The 13,577-nt window shown below is 46.2% G+C and overlaps 1 protein-coding gene across 3 annotated transcripts in view; it reads left to right on the forward strand.

The window, feature by feature from the left end:
• Nucleotides 1-13,577, forward strand: part of KDM4B (lysine demethylase 4B) — a 77,786-nt gene that overhangs the window by 43,601 nt on the left and 20,608 nt on the right. The window contains exons 9-12 of one of the 3 annotated variants that reach the window (XM_031507182.3): nt 4,006-4,202; nt 4,673-4,705; nt 7,696-7,865; nt 12,809-13,248. In XM_031507182.3, the coding sequence (XP_031363042.1) occupies nt 4,006-4,202; nt 4,673-4,705; nt 7,696-7,865; nt 12,809-13,248 (840 nt within the window). The remainder of the gene's footprint in view (nt 1-4,005; nt 4,203-4,672; nt 4,706-7,695; nt 7,866-12,808; nt 13,249-13,577) is intronic. The other 2 variants (XM_077788804.2, XM_077788805.2) reach the window with 2 other exon arrangements.

Raw genomic sequence — 13,577 nt, forward strand, 5'->3', positions numbered from 1 at the left:
CGGGAGCCTGCTTAGACTGGCTGAGTGCAAGGAAAAGGAAACTGGAACCCCAAATTGGGTTTTTTTTTCCTGTCCTGTTGGATCCCAGTAGCACACTTGTAATATGGGAATAAACTGGATTGCTGCTGCTTGGAAGCACTGATTATACTGGGGGCTTGTTTCTCCCAAAACTGAATTTCTGCTCTGTGCTGGGAATGCACAAGGAGAAGCTGAGAGGTGTTGTCTGTGTTCCTGGAACAGCCAGAGTTCTTCTGCTGCCTTTTCCCAGAACCACCCCTCTTTCCCAGCACCTTGCTTGTAGGCTTCATTTTTATGAAAAAGCAGGTAGAAAGGCTTTAAGCAAAGATTTTGGTCTGGCATTTAAAAGCTGAAAGAGCTTCAATTTCGAGCATGTTGGGTTGTGTGATGGATAAATTTCCATTAAGGTGAAGTGGGAGGCTCAGCTCAGTGTTACCAACTGCTTTTATCTGAATATGAAGGGTTGTGCCCATGAAAAAATGTAATTTTGGTCACTATTTCTGCATAAGAAAAAGGCTTATTTTCCATTAACCTTTCCTATGTGATGGAACTGCTGAGGTTCAGTTCAGTGGTAATAGTTGGGAATTGAGGGAAATATCCTCACAAAAGTGTTGCTGGAAGTTGAAGTTGAATGAGTCTGCACTTTTCCATGAATCATTTGATTTTATGACTTCAAGGAGACAGTGATTTTATTTGACTGTTATTTTATAGAGACTTATTTGTGTTTTTATGTTAAAAAATATTGCAAACAAGATAATGGTTGTACATTCCATAGCCACAAATTCCCCATATCAGTCTGGGAGTTAGAATTGATGGGACAGGGCTCCTGGTGTGGTCACATATTTTACCACAGGCTCCAAATTAGAGTTGCAGATAATAAAATAATGAGGAAAGGAAGAATGTTGTGGTTTTAGTCTGGAAAAAAGTTTAATTGTGCATTTCCTTACAGTATTTTTCCATGTGCTTATAGTTAATAAAGCCACTAACTTATGGAAAAGGAGAGGTGAGGCTGGGAAAAGCCTTCAGAAGGTGGAATAAGTGACGTTCCTGCAGATTTGGTGAATGTGGAAACTCCTCTCTTGTTGCTCTTTTGGGTCTCAGCTCTCCTGTAACCAAAGGCGCAGAACTGACCCTAAAGCTGTTGATTTTTGATTTTTTTTTTTCCACTTCCATTTTCAGGACTTGCAGTGGGTCCTTGGAGATGGCAGTTAGGAATGTTCTGGTGTTTATTTTGCTGTTTGATCTGTGGCTCTGCCAGCCCTGCTGCTCCCAGGAGTGGGGTCTGGCAGCCAGACTGGGCTGATGGAGGGGAGAGGGGAAGGTGCTGGATGGGGTCTCGGAGTTCTTGGAATTTCTCACCTGTCATTTGGACAAAATGTTTCTGTTGCCATTCAGTCCTGTGCTTTTGGATGATTGCCTCGCCCTGAAATCCTTCTCAGGGCTATTGATCCATAGGAATTGTGTGAATTCCCAAACTGGAGCTTTGTGCTTCAGTTTTGTCTCATGTAAAGGAAATGAGGTTTCAGATCTCTCCTTTAGTGGTGGTGTTTTAGTGTTGACATGTTCATTTTTATTTTTATTTTTTTTTGTATAAAGTTTAATAATAGAGGAATATAAAAGTGTTAGAATTGGAGGGAATTTGGGAGGATATATTCTGCAGAAATTGGAGTAGGGATGGACAGAGCTGGGGGTGTAGGCATTATGTCTTTTAGGAAATACATGTGTTTATGACCACAATGAAACACTTTGAAAGAAATCCAGCTCTGTGTATGTGGAAGGCAGGGTGTGGGGCTGGAGATCATTGCCAGGAAACAAACTTGCTGCTTTTGTCCTGCTGGAATGGAGCAGAGCAGGGAGTTTATTGCAAAGGCAATTCCTCACCCTTCTGTACCCTCACTCTCCTCCTGGTCTCCCCCATTCTCCCTCTCCAGCTCTCTCACACACACGGAACATTCCCGTTTTCCAGCTGTATTGGAAGCATCAGCAGGATCCCACTGCTGTCTGAGGGGAGGGTGTGGAAAAATGTCCTTTTTTCCATGCTGGGGATGTGGCTGTGACACAAGTGCAGCAGCTGAGGAAATAGCACTGCATGGTCCAGAAGGAGCCCCAGAGGAAAGAGGCTTTGTAAATTATTCATGCTGGCTGCTGCGAAAGCAATAGAATGAAATTAAAATTGAAATATAAACATACACCATGGTAGATTTGTGGACAGAAAGGAGCTTGGCTGCTCTGGGATGTGGAGGCCACAGTGCCAGTGCTGAGTCCAGCCCAGCAGCATCCCCAGAGCTCAGCGTGGGCTTCTCCAGCACTGCCCAGGGGGTGCAGCTGGGGAGCCTCTGGAGCTGCTGGTGGCTGAAAACAGCTCTGGAGACCTCTGGCCACGAGTGCCTCGGGCTTTGCTGGCACATTTGAAGGTGTGGGTATGTCTGTGCTGCACCTCTAGGGTCCAGCTCAGGATCACCAAACACAGAGCTCCCCTTTGAAGCCATTTTTCAGCCTCTAAGGAGGTCAATCCCCAGAGCTGTGCTGGGGATGCTCTTCTGTGTTCCTCTTTATAGGTCTGCACAGGTGCTTTAAAACTTTCTTAAGGAAAATCTGCTCAGTCCTTCAGGCCAGGATTGATGGAGGTGCTGTGGGAAGCTCCTGCCTGGGTTGGAAGCTTGGGTGCCATCTGTGTTCCTGCTGTGCTGTGGCCCAATTGCATTTCCAGCCTTTCTGGCCTCAGTTGTTTCTCATTAAATGGAGTTTTCCTGAAAGTGTCATCCATAAATGCTCCTTCCCACTCAGCACACTCGGGTTAGCAACGCTGCCCCAGTCCCTGCACAATGAGAAACAGGAGCTGGAGGATGTGGGATGGTGGAGAACTGTACAGAAGGACTCTTCTCTCTCCCTCTCTCAGTGAATTCTCAGCTATGGCCATAAATTATTTAGTGATGGTGGTGAAAAGGGAAGGGAGAAAGGGGAGAAGCAGGTTTAATTTCAGGCACTTCTGCCAAAAGAATGTATAGAATGGTTTTGAAAAAGTGTGAAGGAAGGATGGAAAAAACCCCAAATCAATCCTGCAAAGTGGCTCCAATTACCTCAGCCTCAGCTTGGAGTTGAAAACCAATTTAGTGCAAGCAAAGCTTTGCACCTTAGAGCAGAGCCCCCAAGAGAGCTGTGGCTGCAGCCCCCAGAGGCACCTGGGCTGTTCCTGGGTCCTTTTCCATCCTCTGCCTTCTTCTGATGAAGTTTATAAAGGCTCATTCTTTGAGTTCATCAATTTATCAGTGCCCAGGGTGAGAATCCCATTGCTGCACTCAGTCTGTTGATTCATCACAGCAAAGGGATACATCCAAGGAAAACCACCTTGCAATGGCAGGGGTGTAACTCCAAGTTAGTTTTAATGAGCATATGCCAGTTGAAATGAATAAAGCACATTTTCTCCCACTTAATGCTTTGGATGCAGGTTATAGTTACTGCAGGGTTTTTATTTCTTCCCTTTTGTGCAGGATTGCTGTGCCATGTCAGGATGTATCATTATGAAGTTTAACTGCCCTGTGCTCTAGGTCAGGCTTTGGTTCCTGTAAGACTTTTCTGAGTTATGAAGTGGTGCCAATAATATCTTTTCAGCCTGGAAAACTCTGCCAGACAGAGGCTGATGGAGGGAACACGGGCTTGAGGGCAGACTCTGACCTGGGCTAGAGCAGACAGAGTAATTGTGTCTAATGCCTGCAGCACAGGACTCGAGCAGTGCCAGTCCTGGGAGGCTTTGGCTTGTTGGGGAGCTTAGAGGGAGAACAAAATCATTGGGAAGGAGTTTTCCACTAGCCTTGGAGAGTCCTGGAGTGGCAGCTGGTTTTCCAGGAGCAGGTAGAACCGAGGCATTGCCAGCACTGCACAGCACAAACCAACTGGGAGGGTTTCCTTGCAGAAAGCCTCTCTGGGCTGGTGGGAGAGCTGGTTTCCCTCGGAGGCCCCTGCTGACGTGTGTGGGGTCTCTTGCAGTGCACGTGCCGCAAGGACATGGTGAAGATCTCCATGGATGTGTTTGTCAGGGTGCTGCAGCCCGAGCGCTACGAGCTCTGGAAGCAGGGCAAGGACATCGCTGTCCTGGACCACATGAAGCCCACGGCCCTGAGCAGCCCCGAGCTCGACGCCTGGAACGAGACCAAGGCAGAGCTGAAGGCAAAACTGCTCCGCAGGTAAAGACACACAGTGGCTGAGCCCTGCCCCGGAGTTTAACTGCTGAGATTGTAAATGCTGCACTTCTCCACTGGAGATACTTCAAACTCTTTTTATTTTCTTCTTTGTGTTCTTTTCGTACAGTTCCTCGTGCTATTTGTCTGGGGTAACGTGTCCCTCATGGTCCTGTTTCCTTCCCATGTTATAAAAGCACATGCTTTTCAAAGTGGGACACTTTGTGCTCCCTCACATCTCATCTCTTATCCTGGAAGACAAAAAAATCTATAGTGAACATTTAGAGCTTCTCTGATCAGAAAGCAGGAGTTTAAAAAAGCCCATCAGTTGCAAAGGGGATTTTATGCATGCCTTTCTGTGATTCCTTTGATCTTTGTATTAATTTTCGACAAGTCTGTGATTTTTATGTGTTACAGCATGCTTGAATTGAAAATTTGGCATGCTAACCTTTTCCTGTTGGAATCTTGCTTTATAGGATAGGAGATGAGGAAGAGGACAACAAACACCGGTATGTGACTTCCCTCAGCAACGTCAATCCCTTCATTCTTTTTTCCTGGCAAGTTTCTTAAATAGCACCTCTGGGACTCTTTTCCTCAGTCACTGAGTTTTTTGTGAAAACCCCCAGGAAATCTTCAGGCCTTGAGGTTCCTCAGGTTTCATCTTGTTTTGGATTTCTGTGATCTCTATCACTGGAGAACCTCAAGTGTCTCATGGCTCTTCTGGTTTTCCCTCTTGAGCTGCTCTCCCGGGCTGGCAGGGATGTGAGGTGGTAACTGGGGGTGGGGAAAGGGAACTGGTCACTGATAGAAATGCTGCTGCAGTTTTGGGACTGGTCAGGGTTCCTGATGTAGCTGATGTGCACAGTGTAAGGTACTGTATCAACACCAAGGATTATTTTCCTCCCTGAGCCTGTTACCCAGCAGAGAAGCCTCTCTCTCTGCCTCAGCCTATTGCAAAAGATGCAGGTACTTTTTTTTGCTTATCTATTCAGTGTTCCCTGGATTATTCCAGCATTATCCTGAAGCAGTTTTGAAGCTGTTCAATACTCCTTAGCTGTACTTTCTCTGTGCTTATGTCTTTCCAAGACATCATTTTACTTGAAGCCTGACTTTTCTCAGCAGGATGGAGGGATGGGATTCACCTCTGCCCAAACCTTCACAGTTGTAGCTACTTAATTTAAGTCACTTTGTGGTCTGTTCTTCAAAGAGTACAAACGCTGCTTTTTTGTCAGCCCTCTTGGAAAAATAGAGCTTTTAAACTCTGCAGAGAGGTGTTATTTCTTCTCTAAGGTCAGTCAGACTTGGTTACCTTAAAAAAACCCAACTTTGTTTACTTTATGGCTTCAGCAAGAGACTGTTTTAGTCCAGTCCCCATTTCATTTCTGGTGTGTGAATTCTGTCAGACACAGAACAACTTCACTTCTGGTAGTGCTCAGCCTTCAGCCTGTAGTTCTGGAAGCACTTTCTTTAAATGCTGAGCTTTCTGCCTCTCTCCCCCACAACCCCTGAATGAGAAGAGCACTGCAAAACAGATCTTTTTTTTCTCTCCTGTGAGTATAAAGCTCTGTGCTGTAATTTTTGCCTGGCGCTTCCACACCACAGGAATAAAACACACTTTGCTAAAACCAGCTTGTAACACTTGACTCTACTCCTCCTTCAGCCACAGAACGTTCCAGCTGCAGTGGCAAAAATCTTACAGCTTTATCTTCACCTCCCACCCTACATTCCCCTCCCAGGGAAGGTGGTGTGTTCTTGGAATATGGGTGAGGAGCAGAGCTGATCCTTCTGGGCTCAGCCCCTGTTCCTGCTAATGACTGTCCTGCAGGTGTGAAGGCACCAGCTCTTCTTGGAGGGCCACCATCTGCTCAGAGTCTGGCAATTAGAGGTGCCTGTGCATATGGACCAACTTGCTTTTCTATTCATCATTCATCTCAGGTTGATTTTTTTTTCTCCCTTCTTTGTCAGTTTAAAGGCTGGTTAAAGGCTCTTAACTCTCTTCTACTCCAAATGGAATTAGCAGCTGAGGTTTTTGGGCTCTGAGGATGGGGAGCTGCTTTTTAGCTTTTCTAGACTTTGGGACTGATGAGTAAAGTGTGTTTTAGTCTTTGTCACACGATGATGGACGTGAGGCCATAAGGAAAATGCAGCTTTCAACCAAAGAAGAAATGCCTACACGCTAAAAATTGGGCAAAAATCACAAGTTTCCTGGTCAAGCCTTTTGGAAAAGGACAGCTTGTTAGATTTAAACCTGAAATTCAAGGAGCAGTTCTACAGATTCTGTAAAGCCCTGTGCTGGGGCTGGCTGGGATGGAGTGACTGGGATTTGGGGCTGCACCAGTGCTCATAAGGCTCTGAAGTTTTGGCTGTCTCTTGCACAGTGTCAAGGCTTTATCTTGTCCCACTCTGGGGGTGGGTGAGAGGTGAGGAGGGGACCCAGCTGGCCCCGAGTGGCCAAGGGGAAATTCTGTGCCATAAAATGTTATGGGGAGCAATAAAAATTGGGAGAGAGGAGGAAGGAGGGGTTTGGCTTCTGAGGTGCCTTTTTTGGGGACTGGCTGGGCATTGCTCTGCTTGGGGAGGTGGTGAGTGGATTTCCTGGGCTTCTTTCTTTATTTCTTTCTTGTTTTTGTGGTTTTTTTTAATTCTTTCCTTCATCTATGAAACTGCATTTGTCTTGACTTACAAGTTTCTGGCTCTTGTAATTCCAATTTTCCCTCCTTGTCCCTCTTGAGCAGAGGGGAGTGTCTGTGAGGGTACAGTTCCCAACCCAAATATCTTCTCCTGACTTCTGAATTTCCATTCCTCTTTGCATTGTGGCTCCTGTAATCTTTGCCTTAGTGGCATTGACTTTAAAAAGAATGAACAGCATTGCTATTGCCTTGTTAGTATTTGTCTGTTCTTATTAATATACATATTATTTAGTTAAATTTCTTCAAGGCCTTGGACCTTCTGGATTTACTGCTGAACAATCATAGACTGCCTATTGATTTTGCTCTGAGCATTCATTATAGTGTGTTTTTGGGAACTGGCAGTGCTGGGTAATGTCTCAGAGCTGGAAGATGATGTTTTGCAGACTTCCAGCAGTTTGCCAAAGGGAGGCATGGACAGAATGAAAAGAAATAATGGAATGGAGGCAGAGGATGAAAGAGAGATTTAAACAAGTTTTCATCTGTATTTTGAAATACAAGCAAAATAGATTGAAAACACAATTAAAATCACTTTAACTGCAGTTTGTGAGCTTACATTAGTAATGGTAGGAAAAAGCTCTTCAGGAAACCCAGGCAATTAATGGCTGCTGTGAATGGATCTTAAATGTTGTGTTATGCAAGGTTCATCTGCTCCCTTTCAGATATCTCTTTTGCCCTGTAGCTATTTTAGCTACCTTGTGTTTTCTCTCCGAAGAAGATCCTTTTGTTTTTTATTCGGCTTTTTAAATCAGTGATGGTTTTCTATTTTGAAGGCTGTTCTTTTATGTCAAATCACACTTCTGTGCTTTCAGGTCTCACAGAAAAAGGAGTCAACCCAGAAGACACAAAACAGAGGATCAGAAGTCTCTTGGGGATGTCATGGCTATTGAAACTGCCTTGGAAGATGTGAAAGTAAAAGAGGAGCTGAAAAGGGGGCCGGATCTGGAGGAAGAGGAGAGAAGCAAAGGGATGGAGGGAGAAGGTGAGGCCAGACCAGTGAGGAGCTGGGGTGAGCTCTAAAACACCTCTGTGAATAATTTGTCTGCTGCTGTTGGTTTCTGTTGAAATATCAGCAGTTTTCCCCAATATTAAAAACTCACTGAAATATGTCATCATTCACAGCAGCAATTGATTTTTCCCTCTCTTTAAGGATTCAATCCAAATAGCTTTTTTGGCAGGGCTTGAAAATTCTATAGGCTCAAACTATTACAGGATTGTAAAATATATATATTATGTGAGGAATATTTGAAATTATTTCATAGAGAAACAAACAGATGTATTTTTGTGTCCTGCTCTGAAGAAGAATGATTTGTGCACTGCCTTGTGCAATTCCTCTTTCCTTTTCCCCCTCCCTTTTTTCCCATTTTTCAGAGACTGAATCCAGAGAGCCTCAGTTTGGGTGGGATCCACAGCTGCTGCACGAGTCCCACTTGGATTTCTTCAAGTTTAGCTGGAGCAGGGAAGCTTTTCAGCTTCCTCTGCATGAAATATAAAACCTTTACTGAAAAAAAAACCAGGCCATGACAACTCCCAGTCCTCAGCCCTGAACACACCCTTTGTGCAGGGGGCTCTTTCTGTGGCACCTTTTTCTTGGCTGTGTAGAAAAGGTTGGAGTTCTTGCTGGGAAAAAGCTGTTTTCTCCCCCTAATGTGTGGTTAAGTGTTTTTTTGTGTCTGTGACACACTCACTCCCTCTTTGAGGCTTCTGCAGCACTACTTACTAGGGAATTATTTTACATCTATTGTATATATCCATTATTTGTTTAGCATTTGGAGAAACTGATGCTGCAAACTGTTTAGAGAACCTCAATAATGATCTTAAAGGAAATCAGTGGAAGCTCTGGGAAGAGAATTGAGGGCTTTGTTCAGTCTCTCAGCTAGACAGTGTATTTTCTCTTTTCATGAGAAATAAGGAGTTGGAAAACCATTGTTGCACAGTGCAAATACTTAATTTCTATTGCCCTGAGCTTGAGAGTATCAGCAATGTGTTAAATTGTCTGCTCCTAGCTCTTGTACAAGTTTAACACTTGATGCTTGTAATAAATGGCCCAAAAATGCTGATTTTTCTTTGGAGACAAGAGATAAGTGACAAGGACAGATCTGAGATCATTAGAATGGCTAAGGAATAATGAAAACTCTGTTCTAGCTGAATGGCTTCCAAATCATACACTTCCACTACTTCTTAAGAGCTCTGTAACTGTTGGCTCAGGAGGGAAAAGCTTATTTTCAGCACCACTGCAGAAGTGCCACTGGAGCAAACTCCAGCTTGGTGTGGCTGCTCACAAATATTCAACTTTCCTACTGCAATACAGTAATTAAATCCCAATGACTTCTCTAGTTCTCCACATCCTGCTGTCTACATTGCCTCTCACCAGTGTCTTAGGGTTTCATCTCGAAGAAGAAAACAGCATCTGTTTGGATGGCCCTGCTAATTCTTCTCCCCCCACCTCCTGCACTTCCTTTTTATCTCCCTGGTTTTAATTTGACTTCATTTTCTGTTACACCAGAAGACATGACCTTGAGAAGGAGAAAGAATGAGATTTCAAAGTAGTCATGGTTCCAAAGTAGGTCTTGTGCTTTGTGTTGGTTATTTGGACAAGCTGAGTATTTATAACTCGAGGTTTTCAGGATTTCTGACCCAGATCCCTTATGGTGTTTACTTTTGGTTTTTATGACTCAGCTTTATATTCATAATTTATTATGTTGCTATTAATACATTTAGAATTTTAGCAGGTTGTCTTGGGACGTTAGGAAGGAGAATGTTGAAGCTTTGCCCTTGTCTGGGTGTGCTGAGCAGCAGAAATCCTCCTGTGAGTCTGCAGCTCTGCCCTGTGGGGCTGTGCCCTGGAGGAGAACTGCAAACCTGAGTGCCACCTCTGGGGCTGGGGGCTCCAAACCTCCCTGGACAGCCCCTTCCAAGCCCTCCCCACCCTTTCCAGGGAGGAATTCCTGCTGGTGTCCAGCCTGACCCTCCCCTGGTGCAGTGTGAGGCTGTTCCCCCTCCTCCTGTCCCTGGGAGCAGAACCTGACCTCCCCTGGCTGTCCCCTGCTGCCAGGGACTTCTGCAGAGCCAGAAGGTCCCTCCTGAGCTCCTTTTCTCCAGGCTGAGCCTCTTTCCAGCTCCCTCAGCTGCTCCTCAATTTCCAGAGGTCTGTAGAGGATTCAGATTGTCCCTGGGCAGGCAGCACAGCACTGCCACACGTGTTCCTTGTGTCACCTTGTGCCATCTGCAGTTCCTTGTGTCCCACCCACACCATCCTCCTGCAGTGGAAGCACAGCAAAGACATTTAACCTACCTGTGCATGTGTGCCTTCAGATCCTTTTCCTTCCTGGAAGTGTTCAGTACAGCCACATAGGCTCTTGGAATTTTTCCTCCCATTTCCCTGGCTTCTGATTCCATAGATTCACTTGCAAACCCGTTTGTTCATCTTAATGCAAAAACTTTCAAGCACAGTTCTCAGTGCCAGCTGCTGTCAAATTACCCTTTAGAAGTCAATAAAGCTGGTGAATGGCATTTGTGGTGCTGTTGGGGAGAGAATTCTTGGAGTGTATAGAGAGTGAATGTGATCTGGTTTTGTGCAACTGGGGAGAAATCCAATTTGCCTTTCATTCAATATGTTTGTTTCTCTAAGGAAATTCAATATTCCTTTCTCTGTGATAGAACAAACCAGTTTATCTGAGGGACTGCCTACATGAGTACAACAATAATTATTTGAGCTGGACTTGTTCCCATTTCTATAAGTTAGTGTAAATAAAGTGATCAGACTTCTGGGTGATGCTTGGGTTAAGGTGATCCCTAGGGGATTTCAGCAGGGATTTTGGCACTTTATCCTACTGTGGGATTATTCACCTTTCTTCATGCAGAAGCCTCTATTATGTGATGGTTATTCTGATTTTCCGTTAATGAGTTGGGCTGGTCAGGTTTGGTGTAGCCTGAAGTGGAGGGGTTGGGGTTGGTGGAATTTCTTCAATGGGGTGAACAAGCTGTCCCTGATTATCCCAACCTGGGGTCTCCCCCTCAGTGGAGAGCAGGAATTTTAATCACTGCTGTAAAACAGGAATGTGTGAATCCCTTCACAGAGAAGAGAGGTGGAAAAGACTTTTACAGGCCAGTTCTGCCTCTGGTGACAATACTGAGATGTTTATCTGCTCAAGAAGTGTTGTCACATCCATGAGGGCTGTGCAGATAAACTGAGTGACAGCGAGCTGGGAGAAACAAGGACATGGGTGTGAGTAAAACATATCTCAGGATCCAGCTGAGCTCCGTGCTGCACCTGATTTATGCTTCAAAAGCATTTTTTAAAAAAAGCTCGATAGCAGAAATCTTTGGGTAATAATGATTCAAGTATCTTTGTTCAGTTCTTCATTTCCTGGGGCTGTTGGGTGCATTGACATACAGTAATACCCAGATAAGAGCTGTGCTTGCAAACACAGGGAACAGCAAACTACTGATACAGAATGGGGGTCTCCAAACTCTTTTGATTGCACCTCCTTATCAGCACAAAAAAATCTGAGCACACATCCTTATGTATGTCTTTATTTATATACACATTTTTTCATATATAGCACAGAAATACATATGTACATGTGTATTTCTGTGCTAACATTAATATACAGAAAGACAGAGATTAGAAAAGGAAGGCATAAAGATAAAAAAATACTGTTTAAAATATTTATTTTATTAATGGTAGAAAAATATTTAATTCCTGCACCCCAGTGGATGGTTTTGTGCCCCTGACTTTGGAGGAAAAAAACCTGAAGCACAGAGTCATGGCTAATGTGACATATTACAGTTTTTTTTGGCACACTGTCCAGTTCCCTAGGGATTTAGATATTTTCCCTCCAGGAAACGCTGCTTTTAGCAGCCTTTGTGTTCCAGTCAGGAATTTAATAGTCCATAGAAATGACAAAAGTATTTTCTTTCTGAAGTGGCTTCTCTACGTCAGTGCTGAGGCACCACTGAATGTGTGCAGCTTTCACAGTGCCCGTTGGAAAGCAATAATTCCATGGTGGAACATGCTAGCCCAGCACGGAGCTCTGGGAAGGGAGGGAAGTGCTGAATTCCATGGTGGAACGTGCCAGCCCAGCACGGAAGAAAGAGAGAGAAAGCAGTAATTCCATGGTGGAATGTGCTAGTCCAGCACTGAGCACTGGGAAGGGAGAGGAAGCAGTATTCCATGGTGGAACGTGCTAGCCCAGAATGGAGCTCTGGCAAGGGAGGGAAATTCTGAATTCTGTGATGGAACATGCTAGCCCAGCATAGATCTCTGGGAAGGGAGGGAAATGCTGAATTCCATGATGGAATTTGTTAGCCCAGCACAGATCTCTGGCAAGGGAGGGAAATGCTGCATTCCATGATGGAATTTGTTAGCCCAGCACAGATCTCTGGCAAGGGAGGGAAATTCTGAATTCTGTGATGGAATTTTTTAGCCCAGCACAGAGCTCTGGGAAGGGAGGGAAATGCTGAATTCCATGATAGAATTTGTTAGCCCAGCATAGATCTCTGAGAAGGGAGGGAAATGCTGAATTCCATGATGGAATTTGTTAGCCCAGCATAGATCTCTGGGAAGGGAGGGAAATGCTGAATTCCATGATGGAATTTGTTAGCCCAGCATAGATCACTGAGAAGGGAGGGAAATGCTGAATTCCATGATGGAATTTGTTAGCCCAGCACAGAGCTCTGGGAAGGGAGGGAAATGCTGAATTCCATGATGGAATTTGTTAGCCCAGCATAGATCTCTGAGAAGGGAGGGAAATGCTGAATTCCATGATGGAATGAGCTAGCCCAGCACAGAGCTCTGGGAAGGGAGGGAAATGCTGCATTCCATGATGGAATGAGCTAGCCGAGCACAGATCTCTGAGAAGGGAGGGAAATGCTGCATTCCCAGAATTTGGCGTGGGGCCTCAGTGTCGCCTTTCTCTCCAGCAGAGTGCAAGGCCAAGGCGCGGCCCCCGAAGGCCAAGGGCGAGCGGAAGAAGAAGCAGCTGTTCCCCCCTCAGCCCCCCGTGCCGCCCCCGGGGCCCATCCCGGCCCCCCAACCACCTCCCGAGGCCGGCCCGGGGGCGGCGCGGCCGCCGGGACCCCCGCCAGCCCCGGGCACGGAGCAGGGCCGGCCCGCGGCGCCCCTGAACGTGGTGCAGCCCTCGGAGGCGCCGGCCGAGGAGGACGACTTCAAACCACGGCCCATCATCCCCATGCTGTACGTGGTGCCCCGCAGCAAGAAGGTGGTGTTCGACAAGGAGCACATGTCCTGCCAGCAGGCCTTCGAGCAGTTCGCCACGCAGAAGGGGCTGGGCTGGCGCGAGCAGGGCCCCGGCAAGGAGCAGGACGGCGCCGAGGCGGAGCGCGCCGAGCTCGCGGCGGAGGTCAGTGAGCAGGCTGGCATGAGGACAGCTCCAAGGTCAGGCTGGGTGCAAGCACCACCTGGTCTGGAGGGCTACAGCCCTGCGGTAGGGTTGGGACAAGCACCACCTGGTCTAGAGGTTTACAGCCCTGTGGTAGGGTTGGGACCAGCATCACCTGGTCTGGAGGTCTACAGCCCTGCGGTAGGGTTGGGACCAGCACCACCTGGTCTACCCTGTGGTAGGGTTGGGACCAGCATCACCTGGTCTAGAGGTGTACAGCCCTGTGGTAGGGTTGGGACCAGCACCACCTGGTCTGGAGGTCTACAGCCCTGTGGTAGGGTTGGGACCAG

The sequence above is a fragment of the Lonchura striata genome, chromosome 28 (genome assembly GCF_050655825.1).
Source record: "Lonchura striata isolate lonStrDom1 chromosome 28, ASM5065582v1, whole genome shotgun sequence".
Classification (NCBI taxonomy): domain Eukaryota; kingdom Metazoa; phylum Chordata; class Aves; order Passeriformes; family Estrildidae; genus Lonchura; species Lonchura striata.